We start from the raw sequence: 22,012 nt of genomic DNA, 5'->3' as shown, positions 1-22,012 counted from the left end.
GAATAATCAGGTGGCAATGTCCCCTGTATGGACTGAATACTAGTCTCTCCTCCCAGATCCCTATGTTGAAACCCTACCTCCCAATGCGATGGTATTAGAAAGTGGGGCCTTTGGACAGAGAATAGGATTACATGAGGTCATGAGGGTGAGGCCCTCATGAATAGGATAAGTGCCATAAAAAGTCACCAGAGCCCTGCTTCCTGTCTCTGCTCTCCACCACGGGAAAATACGAGAGGTCAGCAGTCTGCGGTCTGAACTCGACAGTGCCGGGACCCTGATCTTAGATTTCCAGCCTCCAGAACCATGAGAAATAAATTTTTGTATTTATAAACCACTCAGTTTATGCTATTTTTGACATAGCAGTTTGCCAGATTGCTCCCTCCTTGGCTTCTAGAAGAGGGGGCAGCAGACACTCCAGAGCCCAGTGGTGGTATATCCCCTCGGCCTTCTCATCTCAGTGCATGCCAGCCAGACCTGTGATGGTTAGCAGCTGTGTCTTGCCCAGAGGTCCCTGTGGCTCTCATGGTTCCAAACCATGGGCCATTTTGCCCCCACCCAGGGGGGGTAGTTGGCACCATCTGAAAACACTTTCGATCATCACGTGTTGGGTGTGTTGCCACTGGCATTTAGTGAGTAGAGGTCAGGGATGCTAGTGAACCTCCTCCAATCCTCAGGGCGGCCCACACAACTAGGAGTTCTCCAGCTCCAAATGTCAGTAGCACTGAGGTCAAGAAACCTTTCCCGGCAGGATTAAGACCCGGTTGCCCATAGTGGTCACTAGCTTGGTGGCCTCTTTCCTTCCCTTCCTCCCTGCCCCACTTGTCTGCTGGCATCTGCTGGAACCCTCTCTCAATAAGCCATTTGCCCTCAAATCACTGTCTCGGGTGTGCTTCTGGGGGCCGCAAACAAGACAACCCTCAAGCTATTTCTGGTCTGGGTAAGCAGATGGAATCTATCTCCTATATGCCACTAGAAAGAACACTCCCCACCATGAGGGGGAAAATATGTTTTTAACATATTTATGGAGAAAAGGCAGAAATCCAAATGAATGTAACACAAACGGTGACCTCTTAGGACACAATGCACAGAATACCAAGATGAGCAGACTGGATCTGGGGAGAGTCCACCCCAGCTTGTGTCCTTGAGGAGCTGAGTTTGAGGGAGGCTCACAAAGCAACAATGAGGCCGACTGGCAGCAAGGAGAAAGGGCTTTCTGAGAGGAGAACGTGCCCCTATGGGCGCTCCCCAGATTCCAACCCCAGGTCACAACACCCTGGGGTTCTTTCCCTTCCAAGGCCAGGTTCATAGAGCACCCTGGGAATTGTAAACACAACCATGGAACATTACAGAGAACGTACAGGGCCCAAATGTCCTCCTCCCTGTGCACTTCCTCTTTGTGGGAGGGAACAAAATGGCTGCAAATGTCTCCAACGTGAAGGGAAATCTTCGCTGGTATCACGGCCAGGGGATTACATCTGCCTACAGTTACAGGATGTATCACTTGCAGAGAATTCCTTCCACAACATACTCAAGGACCAAAAAAAAAAAAAAAAGTATTAAATCGCCAGCTAAATTTGATCTATATTTTTCATTGTTTTTTTTCTCCTGTGGTTTTTCACCAAAGTCCACTTTGACAAGCCATTAAAAGAAAACCCTATGTATATGAGCAATAGATTTAAAAAGAAAAAAAAAAAAAGAATGTATCAAACAACCCAACGTATACAATTTGGAAGAAGTAACCGGATCCTCTGCTCTGGCAGGCCATAAACTGGGCTAAGGAGGGACATTGTTTTTCTTTTGGTCCTTCTGCCAAGTTAAAAAGGAAGTTGGAGATTAGAACAAAATATTTCAATCAAAAATGAATCCTTCAATGAAAGTTGCTTGATCCCCTTTGCTACCACCCCCTGCCTCCCTTCCCCCTTATTGGAAGCATATTTCTCTTTGAAAAGAAGTAGTGTATTGTTGCTGAATAGAAGGGGGACAGCCCACTGGGGAGACACATCGATCTCATCATTTTAAAAGTGGGAGATAAATGACCTTAGGCCTCTTCCCAATCAAATGCTGTTTCTGCACATTCTCAGAATAAATGGCACGGTTTTCCCTGGTGAGCAGCGAGTGCTCTCCCCATAGCTGGGTCTGCCTCTGCTAGCCATGCATCCCAGCTCCCGAACAAGCCTAAGTGCAATTAAGATGGATACATCTGAGTGCTGCCAGGGCATCACATCGTTCTTGGAAACTCAAACAAGACCTTGACTCTTCCTAATGGCAAACTTATAAAATAGCCCTAGTATTAAGATGCAGGATTTTGACTTCTTGAAAGCTCCCTCAAATTCACTATGAGATGTGGGTAGGTAGCTTAGGTGCCTCAAATACTACCATAGGAAAAGATCCAAAAGAAAGGTAAGGAACAGAGCCGTATGTGCTTTCCAAAGACCCTCTTCCACTGCATCCTGCCAGTCTCTCCTCAACAGGATTCCATTTTTCCTAAGTAAAAAGGAATATATTTTTGAATTTTAATTCCAGTATAGTTAGCATACAGTGTTATATTAGTTACAGATGTACAATATAGTGATTCAACCATTTTTAAGTGTTTTATAATCATTCCAGTATAGTTAACATAGTGTTATATTAGTTTCAGGTGTACAATACGGTGATTCCACAGTTCTATACATTACTCAGGGCTCATCGTGATAAGTATACTCTTTATAGGTGACATAGGTGATGGGCATTAAAGAGGATTCCTATTTTAAGTGGCCCAATAAATGTGGTCCTCTTGGTACTGAGCCCACTTAATAATGTTTAAAAGAACAATGCAAAGCAAATAATGTGGTAGGACTCTGACACCAGGTCCTGCTTAATAGAAACGTGGCTCAAGAATTTACACAGGAAAAAAACAGCAAGAATGTGATTCTGGAAGAATTCAAGCAATTAAGAACTATTTTATTAAATCGGCTAACATGTTTGTAACTGGCCAGGTTCTATACTCTTCAGTATACTCACCCCCATGATTCTTGCTAAACCATTATATCCATTGCTCTTCAACAATCTCAATAAATGTTAGTAATGTAGCCAACCGATATGAATTAGACAGTCATAATAAATACTAGAATTATCAAAGATATTAAAATGTAAGGGTATGTTATGGCATTAATAACAGCATGACAATACATAATAATGGTTTTGATCTCCAGAGCCGAGAATGAGTTATATTCCACAATGGATTTTACAATAAACATTTGCAAATAATATATATTTTGATAGTGAACAATTACATAGAGCTAATATATATCCTGATTTTTCTCCCCAAACTCTCCGGCTTCACCATCCTGTGACCTCATGTATTTCGATGCTAATCTTGTATCAGAGATGACTTGAGGTATCACACTTCCCTAACTTAACACCTACGCAAGTAACCTGGAAGCCTGGCATTCCCCCTTGCAAGTGCTAAATATTTTAGGAGGTTTTAAAACTGGAAAAAAGCATCACCATTAAATGATCCTTGTTAAACCCACAAACAGGCATCTGTGAGCAAAAGCCTTTTCCATGATCCACCTTGCTCCCCTATAGCATGTATTCAGCAGAAGGTAGTCACTAGTTTTGCCCAATGTGTGTGTGTGTGCATGCACATGCACACACTCGTGTTTCTCCTGCCTGAGTTTCAATGATAAGATTAGAAATGATAACAAAAAAAAGAGCTCCAGTCCCTTACAGCCTAGCCCCTCTTTTGTTCTTAAATATAAACCCAATGCCACCCTCGTCCTTACACAAACTTCAGGTCTCCATATCCTTTCTAGCTCACCTGCTTGATAGCTCTTGATGGCACTGATTCAAAAAAAAATCTGTATTAACATGGCTGTGTCCCAGGGACTGAGCCACATGCTTTGCCCCAACATTCTCAGCTAGTCTCTGTTAACACCATGCCCTTGGGGATTATAATTCACTTCATTTTGCCCAGGAGGAAGCTGAAGCTCAGAAAAGTCAAGTGATTTGACCAAGATCTCTAGGGAACCAAGTGCCTTCAACCACAGCGTAGCATCTGTGCCTGGGAGTCCTTTCCTGAGAGTGCCATCCTGTCTGGCCTATGGAGGTTGTCATTTAGGGGTTGGTGGTATCACTCTTTCCACCGGCCAGCATCCTCAAGCTCTTCCTCACAAGGACTGTCCCCCATCACTTTGTCATCGCCTCTCACTCACCTTGGCTGGGACGGCCTGTCTGTCTAATTTAGCTGCCTCCCTGACTATTCATTGGGCCTCTGATCCACTGGAGGCCACATACTACCAACCGCTATTGCAAGGACACTGCTTGGACCCCCTCCACGTTCCCGAGAGCCCTGCTCCACCACAAACTAGCTGTGTGAGTCTGGGAAAGTCATTGGAACTTTCTGACAATTTCTTCACATTTATAATAGACATAATAATCCCAGCTCTATCTCTGGAAGAAAACTCAAGTGGAGATTAAATGAGACTCAGAAAGTAGGCTTGGGGGAGCATAATTCTCATGGCAGATTTTATTGTCTCCAAAATGCCCCTGAAATGCAAATTTTCATCTAAATTTGCTCAACATGTGGGGTTTCTGGATCTGAATCCAATGCCAGATTTTTCCTCCAGTATTTCCCCTTCTGCCCACAAAGAATAAAAGTTGGTCAATCAACTTCTCCCTGCAAAATCTGAGTTCATAATCTGTGTTCCAGAAGGTGTGGCCAAGAACTATATTCAGTAATAAGCACTGCATTTTTCATTTATGAAATCACCATTAAAGGAACTCTCCATAAAGAGTCTTTCTTACTTTTAATACCTAAAGATCATATTTAACTAATCCAATCTTCATTTTCTAGGTTGTCATATTTGCTGAGATGATCAAAAATAAATACACAAGTAAATAAATAAGTAAGTGAAGTTTTGGAAGCAGAAAGTTGTTGTGAATCCCGGTGCCCAGACTGCTTCAGATCAAAATAAATACCCAGAAACCTTCAATGCCTCCCCTTTATCATGCAGTAAAAATCCTGGCTCCTTGGCCTGACTTCCCAGGCCACTTCCAGCCCTAATCTACCTTTCCCTCCCAAAGTGCCTCTCCTCCATGAACTATGTGCTTTAGCCACTCTGGATTATTAGGTCACCTCCTTTAAAAATCCCCTTCATTCTCCTTCTTTGGCATTTCATTGAGGCCTCTGCCACTAAAATGCCTCCCCCTCTCCTCTTGACCTAACGAAATCCATGTAGTTCAAACCCCCACTTCTTCCATGGAAGCTTCCATGGATCACCTTAGTCTAAATAGGTTTCTCCTTTCCCTGAGCACCTGGGGCAAGTTCATGCTCTTACCCACCAAGCCCTGCCTTCTGACTAGTGTCCTCATGAACCATCATTAAACATCTTTACTTTTTCTAATTATTATTATTCTAACATTTGGTGCCCTGTTCTGCCCATCTACCCAGAGCCAGCAGATACACACTTCACATACAGTAGCCACTCATTAAAAACCTGATACTTAAATTTGACCCACATGCTGGCAAAACTACTCTGATCAAAAGAAATCTTTCTCATGCATAAAGCAACGGAATTATAGAAATCCACCCCATTGAATATTTTTGGCTACAAAGGAAGGAGTATCTTTCCACAGTCTCAACAGAAACGGTGCATGTGAGTGTGTGTTTGGGGTACAGAAGTAGAGAGAGGCTTGTTAATTTTAAAGCCACATAGCATGTTTGGCTAAGACTGAGACTCCATTTGTGTATTTCAACCACGTAAAATACACCCTGGGATTCTGGACTGAGAAAAATAGCCATATAAGGAGAAAACAAGACATTCCCTATAGCTGCCCTTGTAAAACACTCCATGATTTAACCCTCTGCTCGGACAGATCCAGGCTCCTGCACTTTACAACTGCCAACAATCAGATTCCTGGGAGGAGCTCAGCCTGTGACCTGCACCAATGGGCACGGAGGATCACAGACCAAACCGGGCAGGTCACACACGGGGCAGCATGACCAAAGCTTTGGAGCCGCCTGCCTCTCTCCGGGCCGTTTGTCGTCCCGGCCAGGGCAGGCACCGAGATGAGCTGCAGCCCAGAGACAACTCTAAGGGGCTCATTAATCCTTCTTTCTTTAAGAACACAGGGATCTGGGGTCTGCCTCCACCTTCCAGGTGACGGTCCATCAATCTGCAGAATCCCTCCAGTGAGGTGGTGTGGGGGATAGGGAAGGGGAGATCAGGAGAAGAAAAGCGGGGCTCCAGGCAAAGCAGCCAGCGGCAGGAGCTGCTCAACCCCCACCCCCCCCGACCCCGCCCCAACAGCGCCCGTGGCCCCGCAGCGCAGCGTGCGCCCGGCTGGGACCTGGGCTCCGTGCAGACGAGGGGCTACAGAGCCAGGGGCCCACAGAGAACCCTGGGAGCCCTCAATTCACTCTCTTCCTCCTGACTGCGCTTAGTAACAAACCTGAGATGCGGCTTTCTGCATGGAAACACCGAGGTCCTGAGAGGTTCCAACGTCCCTCACGTGCAATGAATGGGGCTGTGACTGGGAATAATGACAGGAGCTCTGGCTGCCACTGCTCATTTTCTTCGGCTACGCGGTCTAATCATTTCCCTTCTGGCAACAGACCGACCCCCCGCCCCCCCAGCCCCCAGGCCCTGCGCCCACGCACCGACCAGCCGGAAACGCGACTGTTCCCGCCTCCGCGGACACTATTTCCCAAGTTCCCCTGCGGCTCCGAGGAGCCACGTGACTAGGGGCCAGTTCCGCCCCGGAAGTGAGCGGAGGTCACGTGCGCGGACGCTGAGTCGCGTCTCTGAGAAGGAGCCCCTCGCCCTTCCGCTGCCGAGGCTGGCGAGTGCGGGGAGGCCGAGGGGGGCGGCCGAAGAGGAGGCCGCTGGGGGGCCGGGAGGAGCAGCGCCGCCTTCCCGCCCGCTGCAGCCCGCCTCCCCGTGGATGTGCGAGGGAGAGAGGTGGGCTCGTCCGAGCCGCTGGACTTTTCCGTGGCTGTGTGGCCGCCGGCGAGCGTGGGAGGCACGCGGCTTGCTGCCGCGGCCGCTGCGTGTGGAGGATCGTGCCGGAGCGGCCCGCAGCGGCGGCAGAAGCAGGTGGGAGAGTTCACGGCCACGCCGCCAGCCGTGGGCCGCGGAGGCCCGCTCTCGGGGAGCCGGGAGCCGGGAGCCGGGCCCTCCTGGCCCTAGGCGTCCCGGGGGCGGGGTCAGGTGGAGGGACCCTTTGAGCTGGAATCGAAGCACTGCCTAGGCCCCGGTCACTGTCATTACAAAAATGACTTCTTCACATCGTCTTCCTGATTTTTAGAATTCGCTTTAACTCTCTGAAGGGTCGTGTAAAAATGTCTGGGACGTACTTTTCACAGCTCCTCCTGTGAATTCAATGTTCGCCTTTTATTTGAGGCCATGAGGAATATATTAGAATTGTTGTATTTCGGAATATCTATCCCTAATCGTGAATCTTGCCCTAAATTCTGGTACAAATGGAATTCTGTTAACCCTGCCCCCTTCTTTTTTTAGCTTGGTAGGTCTTTTCCCATTCCTTCACCTTTGTTCTTTTCTCTACCCTTCTGTTTTACATGAGTGCCATATAAACCACATAGATTATTTTTTTATCAAATTAGTCTCTTTTAACCAACACATTTAGTCCATTTACATTTATTTAGGATTTATTTCTGCCATTTTATTTTGGGCTTTATATTTACCTTGCTTACATGATCTCTGCTTTCTTTTTTCCTGCCTTTTAATGGACTAATCAAGTTTTCTTTTATCCCCTCTACTGATATAGTCATCATACATCTCATTTGTATGTCTGCATATACATACAACCCTTTTGGGTGTTACACTAAGGTTTTTATCATACTTGACTTTAAAAAGTATAAAATAATTAAACATTTCTACCCACCTACCAATATTCAGAACTCCAATCATCTCCCACTATTCTTTTTTTTATTATTATTATTATTTACTCATGAGACAGAGAGAGAAGAGACACAGGCAGAGGGAGAAGCAGGCTCCATGCAGGGAGCCCGACGTGGGACTCGATCCGGGGTCTCCAGGATCACACCCCGGGCCAAAGGCAGCGCCAAACCACTGAGCCACCCAGGCTGCCCATCTCCCACCATTCTTATATATCACTGGTGTTCAACATTGCAGTTCCGCATTGTTTTACACCCTTAAAATCTGTCAACATTATCGTTATTTTCCACAGACAGGGCCTGTTTAAATTTACTGCCCTTTCCTGAATTTCACTTCTTCCTTTTTGGTTCAGTTTTCTTCTACTTGAAATAAATCCTTTAGAGACTCCTTCATGACAGCCTTTGTTAACTAAAGCAAAATAGAATTTTGTCTTTGTTGTTGAATAATAATTTAAATGGATATAGAGGTGACAGTTTCTCTTACTCTTTTGGGTATATTGCCTTATTGACTTTTGGGTTCTGTTGTTGCTTTTTGAAAAGTCTGCCTGGTAATAGTATTTCGTTTGTAGGAAATATGTCTTTTCTCTGTGTTTGCTTTAAGAATGTTTTTGGTTTTGGTGTCCTGCATTTTCATTTTAGTGGACTCATGGTTTGGATTTATTCTCAGTCAGCTCCCGGCTTGCCATAGCTTCCTGAGTCTTACTATCTTTATCTTTCAATCATACGATTTTATATCTTTCCTTTTTGACTGATTCTTCTCCATCATTCTCTATTCTGTATTTGAAAATCATATTATTTCCCATTCTATCTTCCATATCTTTAATTACTCTCTCATACATTCTGAATTAGAATGAGACTTCTCTTCCAGCTCATTAATTTTCTCTTTAGCTATATCTAATCCATTAAAAATAATAACTATAGTTATTACTTCTTTTTAAAAAATCATTTTTTCTTTTTCAGATCTGTAGTCTCTTTTTACATGATATCTTACACATTTATTATGTTTTAAATTTCTTATTTTATGTCTCTAATCATTTTAAACATATTTGTAGTCCCTCTACAATAGATCTACTATCTGAAGTTCTTGGGAATCTAATCCTGATACATATTCTATCTGTTATTCTCCATTATGAGAATTGTTTCCTAATATATTTTGTAATTTGGGTTGGTGAGCTTGTCTTCAGTGTGGCTTTGTTTATGGGAACCCTCTGTGGTCTGGGCTGAGGGTATGACTCAACAGAGAGTTTTGTGTTTGGTTCATGGCTGTATGACATCATGGCCCATAATCACATTTTTTGTTAGTATCTCATCTCAAATATTTCTAGACCACATATATAGCATAAATTCAAGCCTCAAAACCAAATAAGGTCTTAGGTTCTTGGTTCAGAATTCTTGTTTCACTACTGAGAGACTTTTCTTTGTACACAGATTTCTGGATAAGACAGATACATTTATTTGTTCTCTCCCTGTGCTGATGGCTTACTTGGCAATGCCTGCATGTGGCCCATCACAGAGGCCACAGAATGTAGGTCTCAGCTTTCACAATTAGTTCCCTTTCCCATCCAAGCTCCCAAGATAACCAATGTAGTCTCTGCACCTTTAGGCTACATGTGGTTGGCTTATCTTGGGTCAGGAATCCACATCCAATGCAATAAGCTGCAAACAGTAACAGGGTTTCAGAGCACTTAAAGTTGGGCTGTTTTTGGATAGAGAATTTATCTAGCAAAGAGGCCTGGAGAAAGGAAGGAACTGATCATTGGAGGAAATAATTAGCATCTCTGCAACCAGTAAGTTTTCTCCAATACTTCTCTTGTGTAAACTATGCTCTTCAGTGATTGTTTAGCCTCCATTGTGGGCATAAAGTTGTTAAAGGTTAGAGTCTGAGTTGTAACCAGGGAGGGTGCCCAGAAGAGATCAAGGTGAGCGTGTTTCTGCATAACAGTGCAATTTGTTTTCAACTCAGATTACATTTGGAACTTACTCTTTCACATGGCAACCTGGCCCAGTGGCTGATATAATAGATATTCAAAAAATTTTTGTTGGAACAAAATATCAACACTTCCTCCACTCTGCAATAAAAAGATAAAGCAGCACATGGAGGGAGTAGGCAGAAAGTATTCAAAGAGAAACAGAAATCTCCAAGGCCATGCTAAGGAAACAAGAAATCTTTTCCAGAGAAATAAGTAACTTGAAGCAGGCAGTTAGCAAGGAACGCTGGAGGAAAGTAATATCTCTAAAGGCTTAGGATGTGGTATGGACTTTGAGTTAGTATATAAACCAAGATCGAGAGTGTTCTGCAGTTCATTAATAAGAGCCCTGTCACAGGTGGTGACATCCCACACAGACCCTCACAGCAGGGTATCACCTGTGAACATGGGAGTTACACTAAGATAAAGCACACCCTACAAAAACAAAGACAATTCTCTTAGGCACACCTACAAAAGGAATGTAAGGGGAAGGAACTGAAAAAAATGTTTTTAGGGGAACCACTGTGGTACTTTTTTATGTATATAATATCCATGTTAATTATGCATTAAGATATGTGTGGTTCAAGTTGTCCTTGGGATTCCTTCTTACTATTTCTTTTGGTTTCTGTTTTTAAAACCCAAGTTCAAGCATCTCTCCAAATGCTATTATAAATAGATATTTGAGGGGCTCCCTGGGTGGCGCAGCGGTTTGGCGCCTGCCTTTGGCCCAGGGCGCGATCCTGGAGACCCGGGATCGAATCCCACATCGGGCTCCCGGTGCATGGAGCCTGCTTCTCCCTCTATGTCTCTGCCTCTCTCTCTCTCTCTCTCTGTGACTATCATAAATAAATAAAAATTTAAAAAAAAATAGATATTTGAATTAGCTGAGAGCTGCAGTCAAAATTTGTGAGCTGAGAAAGCATTCCCCTTACAGAACGCTGCCATGCCTAGGATTCCTCTATTCTGAATATACTACTCATCAGATTGACCCTCCTAAGGAAATCTCCAGAATTTATTTTGTAAAAGTCTTAGGGGTGGCCATCTGGTTGAAAGATGGAGGCCAACAGACTTGATTTGAAACTGTTTGCATTTTTCTACTCAAATTGTGTCACTAAGGTGGGCTTGTGGGAGAGGAAGGTTAGACCCCATTGCCCAAGCTAGCCTTTGGTCCCACGGTACCTGAACACCGAAGGGAGGACTCTACATGTAAAAACTTTGGAGAACAAAACCCATAGCATGAGAAAGATGATGGTTCGTGCCAACCCAGGGCACAGAGAGGCTTTGTTGGGCAAAGTTTGGGCTGTTTGGGCTTTTCAGAACACTCAAAACACCTGTTGCCCAGGATGGGGGTAATCTCCATCTTGGTGGTGAAATGCTGAAACCCCTGCCAATGCTGATAGAACTCCTAACAGGATGCTTCCTTGATGAATTTACTAGAACTCAACTGTGTCACAGATACGAAACATCTCATACTAATCATGACCTCCACATTGAACCTTGGGTTGCTTTCCCAACAGTAGCTCCTGCAGTTGTTCTCAGATGAAATCAAATTACTGTGGAAAAAATGTGTGAGACCGCCCTTCCCACAACAGGGTGAAAAGGGCAGCTTCCCGGGTTACCACACGTTGAAAAAGCTATCTCACCAACCTACAGGTGGTGTTATTCAAGCACAAGAACGTGTGGAATGTGTCAAATGTGTGTGTCAAATGTGTGTCAAATTAGGTAGCCTCCCTCCTGAAACCGTTAAATCTTTGCATCTCATCATAAGAGGGGGGGGGCGGGGTTCACAGAGGGGTTGTCGGTGGGAACCCAGCAATGTATCAACTGGAACCAAACATCTCACTGCAGAAACAAGAAGGTGCTTTGCAGTGGCCAAAAGAGAGGGACCGAGCCTGGCACATTAGACCTTCCTTTAGTAGTTCTTTCCAGAAATGCTCTGAGTGGCAGTTCCCCACCTTTTAGCATTCCCGAAAATATTTAAGATAATGAGACAGGCACTTGGACTTCAAGTTTCTATTAAGGAGCTTTAATGAAAAGACTCTTGTGTGTATATTGAGCCCCCAGAACTCTGGGACAGCTTCCGGCTGGAAAATGCCATTCCACACCCTCCTCCCCCCGGAGCTCTCTGGGCTGGCACCACAGAGACACACCTGCCGTGGGGACCCACCACTGGATGTCAGCCCAAGGTGTGAGTCCCAGGACATTTCCTGAGTCCTCATTTGGCTTTCTCACTCTCTCTGTCTGGGTAATTGGGAGAAATAAATGAGGTAACAACGTCAGGTGCATATTATGCCCTTCCGTTCCATGATCCTATGAAACCCAAGACAAGGTCTTGCAGTGGCTTTGTCATTACCCTGCGCAGTGGGCACTTGCGTTCTTCTTTGCCCGGCTCCAATTCCCTCTTTCCCTGATAACAGCCCCTCGGTCTTTTTCCTGGAGAACCTCTCTGCCATTGCTCATGGTTTGGGTGCCCTCCTCTGGCCAACAGCTGAGAACATGACCCAAGCCAGACCAAGTGGAGTTGCCCTTCTGGGAATGTGGATCTCGGGCAGGACCAATGCCAGGATAGAAAACTTTCAGAGCTAATTAAAGCTGGGCTCCAGGCCCCAAAGAGCCTGTCCATCAGTTCCAGCTCTGCTGCATCCCTGCAGTTCACCCTGACCCTCACCCCTTCCTCGGGTTCCTGGAGCTACTGCCTACCCTCACATTAAATTCCTCCTCCACCTCTCCAAGCCTGGTGGACTTCTGTCCTTTGCAACAATGTGTCTCAGCTCCCCTTTCCCTGCACAGAAGAAACCAATTGCCAAGTCACAGTAACTGAGGTGGCAGCAGGATGAGAAGTGAGCCTCCATCTCAGCAGCCTGTGCCCCCTCCACTGACCCCTCCTAGGACTCTCCTCTTGGCCCCTCACCTTCCCTCCCTGCCACATCGTTCTGCATTCCACATCATCCCAGCTCCCCAGCCATGATCTATTTCAACCCTCAAGTCTCCTTTTCCTTTGGTACCAGGTTATTTTCATAAATCTTTCATTTTAAAATAAATCTCAGTGTCTCATTCACCACAACATTTCTAAAATTCATTCCTCTGCCCCATTTCTCTGCCAGCATGCTCATTCCAGAGGAGGGCCCTTCCCACTTGAATGTTGGCAGCATCCTGGCCTCTTGGCTTCCTCTCCTGCCACCTTCCTCTCTCCCAGAGAGAAAATGAGGTTTGGACTTGGGTGGGTTGAAAGCCCATCCATGCATGCCATGCATAACATTCCCTTCCTCAGCACTGATGCATTCTAAGACAAAAAGGCCTTTGATAATGTTTCTCTTGGGGCCTGTTTGGCACCATTTTGCAAATTGAGAGACATTGGCTAAGTTCTTCCTGCTGGAGAGTAAGCAGTGGTCACCAACAAAGGGCAAGCTCAGTCACTACCCGGTCTATAGACTGCCTATACAGCTGAACCCCACAAGTCACCACATCCTCACCCAACTCAGGGGTTGAAGGCATGAGCATGGTACATGGATGGTATCTATTCCACCTAAACATGTTTTACCCAATCAAGCCACTACAAAAATGTCCCTGTTTGGCAGCCAGGGATCATACCCTCCCCTCAGGAAGTGGTTACATATTAAGAATTCAGGGTACCTCTTACAGCTGGGAAACACATTCTATGGGCTGTCCTCTGGGGGCCCATAAGGAATTCACACCTGTGATTAGGTTAACTGAAGGTCCGATTTCCCTAAAGCCCTGTACAGATCCAGTTGAGAGAGCAGCTCTCTGGCAACAAACTGAGATTTTTAGAGAGAAATAGTGGTACAACAGATTCGGGTAATTTAGCATATCACAATAAACAGTGTGACTAGAACTAAGCTAGCTATTGCCGACACACGCAATGAAGAGTGGTCTACCTATGTACAACCTAACCCCTATCATTAGATTTGTACCGAGCATTTTGAAAAGTCTTTCTGGTGTGAAATATTGAATTGGCTATTCACTAGAAATATCCCATGCTATTTAAAATTAGATTAGTATTTTACTTTTGTGTGGTATTCAGAAATAGCATGTTGTACAATAGAATTACCACATATGTGGAACATATGTTCTTGTTCCAGTTGGGAGAAATTATTTTTATAAATGCAGGCTAGAGAACCTATTTTTAAATGAATTCTCTTAAACTTAAAATTCATTTTGAAGCTAAGGCCCACCACCATTAAAGAGGAGAGGGAGGGAGGGTGGAAGGAAGGGAAGGAAAGTAAATAGGACAAAATTCAACATCTACTTTCATGGCCATGTTGATATTCAGTGAGTTCTCTAAAGGATCTCATAAATTCAAGGCTCCAGTCTCAGAGCTAGGTTTGATTCTCCTCGTCTCCAGCATACTCTTGTGCCCCTGAAAGTTGAATCATGGGCCGAAATTTCCAGTATTTTCCTTTTCTCCCTTCTTTGAAGTCCATTAATCTTCATGTTGATTTTCCCTCCACCCTCTTGAAAAAATGTATGCGTCCCCAAGTTGGAGAGCCAGGAGCTGGCACCTTGGGACGAGATCACATGGAACAAGAAAGGCAGGAAAGGCAAGCGCCTCGCCAGTGTGGTGAGCCACCACCACAAACCATGGCTGGCATCTTGAGAAGGGAAGTGAGTCAGTCCTCTGAGTTCTGTGGTGACGAACCCCAGAGCCTCTGTCACCCCCTTCCCTTGCTGTGGGTGCACGCCTGACCAAGCATGGGGCCTCCTGCTGGGATGCAGGGCCAGACAGATGTTCTTTTGTCCTTAACACAACCGTGCAAACTGCTGCTCTTGAATATCAAGTGTGGTTCATATTCTTAATCTAAACCCACTTTAAATCAATACATTCTATTTCCAGTAAAGAGAAGTTGAATAATACATGTCGACGGTGGACTGTGTACTTGGAACTTTTCTGAGGCGACTTCAGAACAGATGGAATTACTATATATGTACGTACATATGAAGAACAAACGTGTATAAGTAAGCATGAATCCGTGCCTTTGAATGATTACAACTGAATGAATGCAACAGAATGAATCTCCTCAGCCAAACACTCCATCCATATAAAAAACCTGCACGTGAGTATAATGGCCATCAAAAGACAGACTGATGATGACACTAGGTGTCTGAAGGTAACTCAAATTACCAGTCCCTGGATGCCTGGGTGGCTCAGCAGTTGAGCATCTGCCTTAGGCTTGGGGCGTGGTCCCAGGACCCAGGATCGAGTCCCAAATCAGGCTCCCTCCATGGAGCCTGCTTCTCCCTCGGCCTATGTCTCTGCCTCTCTCTGTGTGTCTCTCATGAATAAATAAATAAAATCTTTAAAAAAAATTTCCAGTACCAATTGGCAAACAGAGCATAGTCTGATTAGTTACACAAAACACACACATACCCCAACCACTGAAACCTCAGAATCTTACCTGATTCTCCCCCTCCATTACCTTGTGCACTCATTTGATTCCCCAGTCTTGTTCAGTCTAGTTCTCATATTTACCTCCCTTTTTCCCTCCCAGCTATTTCAGGCTGTCTTGCTTCTTCCCCAGATTATACCAATGGCCTCCTTTTGGGCATGGACACTGCCTTTAAGAGTTCACCAACATGGGCAGGGCTGTCCAAGGATAGCACTCATCCCACCGCCTCTACTCCCTCAACCATAACAGACCACATTAATCAATCCCAGTGCCTTCCACATGGCTGCACAGCCCTTTGGAGCACAGCCCTCCAAGGTCACTACCAATTTATCAGCGTTCTTCTGCAAATGGAGTCTATTTACCATCCCCATCTAAGTCCTTTAAGACAAAGTTCTTCAACTAGGACTGAGCAGCAGCATCCCAGCTGCCTGAAAAACATGTAAGCATGAAAAATGGGCATTTTTAAATGGATCACGTGTGATTTTTTACATATATTCTTCATTGAGGACTAAACAAAATGAAGCCAAACCTGAACATTTTTGTCCCTTCCAAATCCTCTCTCTTGCCACCTGCTGCTTTACAATCTTCCCTGGTTCCTATTCCACAGCTACAAATCTTGTGCTTTCCCTAGCCAGCTCCTAACAACTTCTGTTTGGACACAGGTACATTAGTCCAAGACAAAACCAAGACAGGTATTACATCCTCCAAGAAGTAGATGTCAGGGTGGGATTCAATGTGCAAAGCTTTTCTAGGGCAAAAGCATGTGAGAGAAAATGGGAAAGGAGCCAAGAGAGGCTGGCACAGCTGTCGGGCTGCAGGGCAGATCTGACCCCATGAAAAGGAGAGAAAAAAGGTGGGCTGAAGCCTCCCTGACCTGCAGTGCAGTCCTATGGCAGCTTCTGGAGGTCCTGGAGCTAGTCACCCTGCAGAGGAGTCATGTTCTAGCATCCCTGCCGAGCTGAGTCACTGGTTGGGAGGAGGTCACCACTGAAGCCTCGACCAATGAATGACCCTCCTACACCTGGCGATCTAAGAGGTGCATTCCCAGAGCTGCCTCGCCAGCCACTCACTGCCAAATTTGACAAAATACAGGACACCGAGTTCAATTTGTATTCCAGGTAAACAAATTTTAGTCTAGTGATGTCCCGTGTTTTATCTGGAAGCCTTACCAGTAGCTCTTTCTGCATTAGGTCTCTGTGACGGTGCTCTAACTTTCAAACTGGATCTGTAATTTAGCACAGCCCTACCGAGTTCCTCCCACATCGTTCTCTCTCCTATGCTTTCGGCCTTCCCCCCACTACTCTAGGTCATCCTCTGGAAACACTCTTCTGGCCATGCTACTCTCCACCCGAGAAGCTGCCCACAGTTTCTTCCGATGGCTTTCAGAACGTACCTCTAATTCCACGGGCTGGTGTTGAGCCTTCACAACACTGATCCCCACTAACCTTTACAGCCCCTATGCTCCAATCAGCCCGGACCTTGGAGTTATCAGGACACGCTCTACAGTTCCAGACATCCTGCCTTTGTTCGCTCGAGTCCCCCTCCCTGGAATTCCCTCCCAGAACGCCTCCCCGCCCCCCATCTCCACATTTCCAACTTTGATCTGCACTTCAAGGCTAACTCAAATGCAGCTTTCTCCTTGAAGAGATAAGCTACGGACCCCACTGCCCCGCCCAGAATCCTGATACCTAAGGACACAGGAAGAAGCCGAAATAATATAGAGAGACAGGACCTGACCTGCCCTGAATGCCAAGCTTTCCATACAGAGTGGATTTTAGCAAACAGTGCTTCCCAGTTCCACGAGTGGCATTAACAGCAAGAGCTCTTGTACAACCAACAGGGTTAGTCTCGCTTAGGGTCCTGGTGCAGATGTTTAATTAATCAGGGCCGCCGTCCTTATTCGCCCTTGACTGGGTTTCCCCGATGATTACCCACCGGAAAGCTCAGCCCTTTAATGCAAACAATGTCCTGATTAGTGTTTTGTGCCGCACACCAGGTTAGGGGAGTAGGTCCTTCATTAGTGAGCCAGCCCGAACTGCAACGTGAAGTCCTGAAAACTCAAACCTCATTTCATACGCAACCATCTTCCCATTTTTCTCGCGTGTCAGCCCTTTCCATAACTCCCTTTCTTTCCTCCCAACTTTGATTTGGGGGAAGGAAGTTTGCACCAAGTGAATATAGAATAGTAAATTATTCTGACTTCGGCAGAGGTCTGAGGCTGACTTGGGTGGTGAAAATGCTCCCCTTCCCGCCGCATCCCTGCCTCTCCACACTCAGGGGCCTGGGTGTGCCCTCCTTCTGCGGAAGGCACAGGTACTCGTTCACGCAGCCCCCTTACTGTCTCCCTCACTAGAAAGGGGGAGGAAATCGGAGGATGAAATGAAAACCTTTAAATAAAATATCATTCACACAAAGGAAAAGAATTTTCCTCTGGGTCATTATCAGTGGAAACCCAGTGAAAAGATAATAAGCACAAGATTCCTGATTAATTAAACATTTGTGCTCTTTGTATGCAATTATTCTGGGTAAAATCAACTCCGGGACATCTGTTTACTCAACCTTGGGCTGAGAAACCACCAAACTACCTCTGCTCTGTATCTCCAGGCACAATGTCAAGGCATAGAACTGATAGCTCATAAGCCTGAGGAATATGCCCACTAATTTTCTAGGTTGGAAACAGATGACCGTGCTACGCGAGCAATAAATTAGGAAGGCTGAGTAAACTCGTAGAGGGTTAATTGGGGAAATCTAAAGTGACGATATATTAATATAATACATATTTATCCACATACATAATCGTTTTATGCTACAGAGCAATTAAATGTAGGTGATAAACATTTTCATGAATGCTTCAATTAAGATTGCCTTTTATCCAGTGAAACAACATTTCTAGCTTTTTCCTTTTCACCCAGTGCCTCAGTCCGTTGGGGCCACCATAAAACATTACTGCAGACTGGGTAGCTTAGAAACAATGGAAAGGTATTTCTCACTGTTCTGGAGGGGAGACATCCAAGACCAGGGTGCCGCAAGGTCCAGTAAGCATCCTCTTCTAGGTTACGGACTGCTGACTTCTTGTGTCCTCACACGGGGGACAGTGGCAAGAGATCTCTCTGGAGCCTCTTTTATAAGGGCACTAGTCCCACTCATGAGGGCTCCACCCTCATGACCTAATCACCGTTCAAAGGTCTCACCTCCTAAGACCACCACATTGGGGATCAGCATTTCAACCATGTGGGGGAGACACAAACATTCAGACCATAACAACCAATAACTCTTATTCCCATAGGGGACAACTGCCCTCATAGAGGGCCCAGGACTTGGCTCCTCCTGGTTTAGAATAATCTCCTTATAGAAGGGGTACTCTAGGTTTAATTATATGGGTCTGGGCCAGTTTGAGATAGGATGGGATTAAGGCATTGTATTACTTTCTTGTAATAAATTACCATAAACTTAGTAGTTTAAAACAATGCAAATTTATTACTTACAGTTCTAGAGATCAGAAGTCCAAAATAATCTCACCAGGCTGAAATCAGCATGCAGATAGGGTTGTGGTCCTCCTGAGGCTCTAGGGGAGGATGCATTTCCTTGCATTTTCATGTTTCTGGGGGGAGCCTGTGTTCCTTGGCTCAAGGCCCCTTCCTCCATCTTCAGAGTGTATCACTCCCACTTCTGCTTCTTGTCTTCCTCTTATAAGGGCCCTTGTGATTAAATTGGGCCCACATAGATAATACAGGACAATCTCCCCACCTCAAGATCCTTAACCACTTTAGCAAAATCCCTTTTGCCATGTAAGAGAACATATTCACAAGTTCCAGGGATTAGAACATGGACATCATCTTTGGGGGACCATTACTCTGTCTGGCACAGACATACCTGAACACTGGAAGGCCTTTTGTGACTGACCAAGTGAGTTCCTTACTGATACTGAGATGATCAGTGACTGGAAGAGGCGGAGCAAAAAACAAAGCAAAATGTTGAAGAAGCAGTTGGTAGTTGCCAGTGAGCCCCAGAAATTCATGATCATCTGGGGACCTCCAGTTGCAAAAGGCTGAGTCTTTGAGGGGCTTCATGCAAACATCTTGGCTGGACTGAACACAGCCCATGATGAATTCCATCTCTAGCCTCACAAATTTATTTCTCTGGACCAGGCCACAGGTTGTGCTGCCCAAGTCATGGGGAATAAATTAGGATAGCAACTTCTAAGTCAGTGTGTCAAGGTTCACTGTTTCTCAGGATGTTAATAATTTGCCATACTAAAAATGCCTCATGGTCAAGTCCAAACAAATTTGAGAAAACACAGTGAAAGTCTAATATAATTAAATCTGAGTCAAAGAGATTTTTTTTAATTTAAGGATCTGTCAGAGTCTCAAGACATTCTTAAGAGTGTTATTAGAAGCAACAAACAATTCAAATACAATGCACCTCCAAATGTTCTGGCCTCAGAACCTCTTAGTAGCAGGGTACCTATTTGATCTTCTAGAACTTGGGTTCTATGGAACAGAGCTTGGGAAATGCTGAATAAGGATATTAACTGTTTAGATGATGATGCTCTGTCCAGGGTTTGATGAGGGCACTGGTAATTCAGTGTACAGAAGGTTGTTTACCGCTCATCAACCTCTTGGATGTGGGTGAAATGCCAGCACCCCAACATCTTACTCTATAAAGGCTTTTGCAGCAGAGTGGACAATTGAGCCAGCCGTGAGATTGAGGAGGACACCACACTCTATTAGAAGCATAACACTCCATTTTTCTTTTGTTCAGAGAACAAAGAGGCCTAGAAAGAGGGAGAGGGGCCCAAAGAAGTTTGACCATAAAAAGATCCTTTTATTTGCAAAAGACCTCAATTTCAGGTTCAGCCATGAAGTGTAGCCACCTAATGGGAATACAGAACAACTACTTTGTGTCTGAAAACACCCCTTGTTAAATGGCATATTTTTCCAGGAATCCAGACACAGGAAAGCAGTCCTTTGGGGGGGATCCCTAGCTGCATCTGGACAACAGGTACGGGGAAGGGGGAAGGCATTTACCCCCAGTCACTTGCCTCTCCATAGACCTGGTAGGCAAGGGCAGGGCACCCTTCAAAGCAGCCACAGTCACCCAGCTTGTGGTCCTCCTGCTGCAGAAATTAACATGACGTCACCATCCTTTCAGTTTTGACAGGTAAAGGAGATGGCAGCAGTAAGGACATGTGGGAGGTCTCTGGATCCCTATAATCTCCCTTGAGACTTTCCTGGTACTCAGCCAGTAAATTTAACACCTATGGGAAATGAACAATAGTTTCTTTGTTTCGACGTCTATTAGAAGATGAGGATCCCTCCCCTCTGGTGCTTACTGCTGGGATGCCCATCACCTCCCTTCAATCACAACCACCCTGTCCGAAGCCCATGTGCCTCCTTGGTCTTGGTCCAGTGGACTGTCCTAATCCTCTCTCCCCCCTCAGGGTCCTACAAGAGCTAGCAGGGGAAGCCTCTGGGTTCCCTCCCGCATCAGTCAGGAGAGGCTCTTAGGCTCCAGTAACAGACAAGCCCCATGTTCCAGTTGTTCAATAAAGTGGAAGTGAACTTTCTGCTCATTCTGTCCATCTCTCATAAGCAGGGTGCTCTATTCCACATTTGCCTTACTAGGGCTCAGGTTCACAGAAGCAACAAACAATTCAAATACAATGGAATGGAGCCTGATGCAGGGCCTGATCACATAACCCTGAGATCATGACCTGAGCTGAAATCAAGAGTTGGATGCTTTACCAACTGAGACACTCAGGCACCCCTAGCAGCTATCATTTATTGAATATCTGCTCTGGGTCAAGCAATTTTATAATCACTTGATCCTCACACAATATGTTTTTGAGTTGTTTACTTCTCCCAGTTTTCATACAAAGGACCTGAGTCTTCAAGACATTAAGTAACTTACTGTAAATCTGGCATGTGGCAGAGACTGGTTTTGCTTCCTGGTCCATCCAGCACCCAAAGCCCCTCTTTTAACTTATGTGGCTTCCTCACTCAAAGAACTTTCTCTGATTTCTGAGCTCATTTAAAATCTTACAAAAATATAAGGATTAAATCAGTCACCTATTTTAAAAAACTGTCTTATTGAGAAGCAATATTAATGAAAAATATAGCAAAAAGCACATACCAGTTAGTGTGACACTAACATCCATTTTCATTCATCTTCTGGTGAAATTGCTAGCATATTTCCTAACTCACACTTGTGAGAAGAACTTTATTTGTTCAGTAATTCTTTATTTTCCTTTTTTTCCCCAAACATCTCTTGACGAGTCTCTGCATAATTAATTCACATTTTAGAAGAGGCTTTTCAGTGCCAGAGCCCATTGAAGACTTCTGTGCTGCCCAGAAGCCTCTCATCAGTGACAGAGAGCTTTCCATTTGAGGTCCTTGAATTCATGCTCAGGACCAACGGAATGAATTCACACATTTGTAACGCTTTCAACTGAGTTAACTGCTTGTCAAAATATTTACATTTCCGGAATATTTTGATGTTTTACGGGGATAACGAAAGCAAATATTTAAAATCCAGACTGCTCTGGAAAATCCAAAATATATGGTAGTTATAGATTGTAACTGTTCCAAAACCACCAGTTGTGCTTTAGAAAATAAGGAACTCCCTCCTCCTGGTATTTATATCTTCTTGGTATAAATCAACTATGTTAGCACTGCCCAGTAGAAGGTTATTCCTCTTCCTATAAGTGACATGTTCCTAACTGGATCTCCTATCTCTCTTTCCCA

General features: G+C 45.0%; 2 protein-coding genes and 1 long non-coding RNA gene across 11 annotated transcripts in view; 1 reads left to right on the top strand and 2 right to left on the bottom strand.

Moving 5' to 3' along the window:
* The window catches only part of CCDC171 (coiled-coil domain containing 171), a 467,902-nt gene that overhangs the window by 106,778 nt on the left and 339,112 nt on the right, over nucleotides 1-22,012 (bottom strand). The window lies entirely within an intron of this gene.
* Nucleotides 1,609-6,595, bottom strand: LOC140641479 (uncharacterized). The gene is made up of 3 exons (XR_012038007.1): nucleotides 6,433-6,595; nucleotides 2,377-2,484; nucleotides 1,609-1,806 (listed from the first exon to the last, which is right to left on the bottom strand). It is a non-coding gene; the product is annotated as an uncharacterized lncRNA (long non-coding RNA).
* The window catches only part of LOC140641475 (uncharacterized), a 41,598-nt gene continuing 25,414 nt past the window's right edge, over nucleotides 5,829-22,012 (top strand). For 2 of the 6 annotated variants that reach the window (XR_012038001.1, XR_012038000.1), the window contains exons 1-2: nucleotides 5,829-7,076; nucleotides 14,717-14,936. Coding sequence is in view for 1 of the 6 variants with exons in the window: in XM_072841436.1 (XP_072697537.1) it covers nucleotides 6,523-7,076; nucleotides 14,717-14,774 (612 nt within the window). In the remaining 5 variants the exon portion in view is untranslated. Of the gene's footprint in view, nucleotides 7,077-14,716; nucleotides 15,185-22,012 lie in introns of those variants that run through there. The other 4 variants (XR_012038004.1, XR_012038002.1, XR_012038003.1 and 1 more) reach the window with 3 other exon arrangements.

This window comes from Canis lupus, chromosome 10, assembly GCF_048164855.1.
Source record: "Canis lupus baileyi chromosome 10, mCanLup2.hap1, whole genome shotgun sequence".
NCBI classification, from domain to species: Eukaryota; Metazoa; Chordata; class Mammalia; order Carnivora; family Canidae; genus Canis; species Canis lupus.
This window is presented reverse-complemented; position numbering and strand designations above follow the sequence as displayed.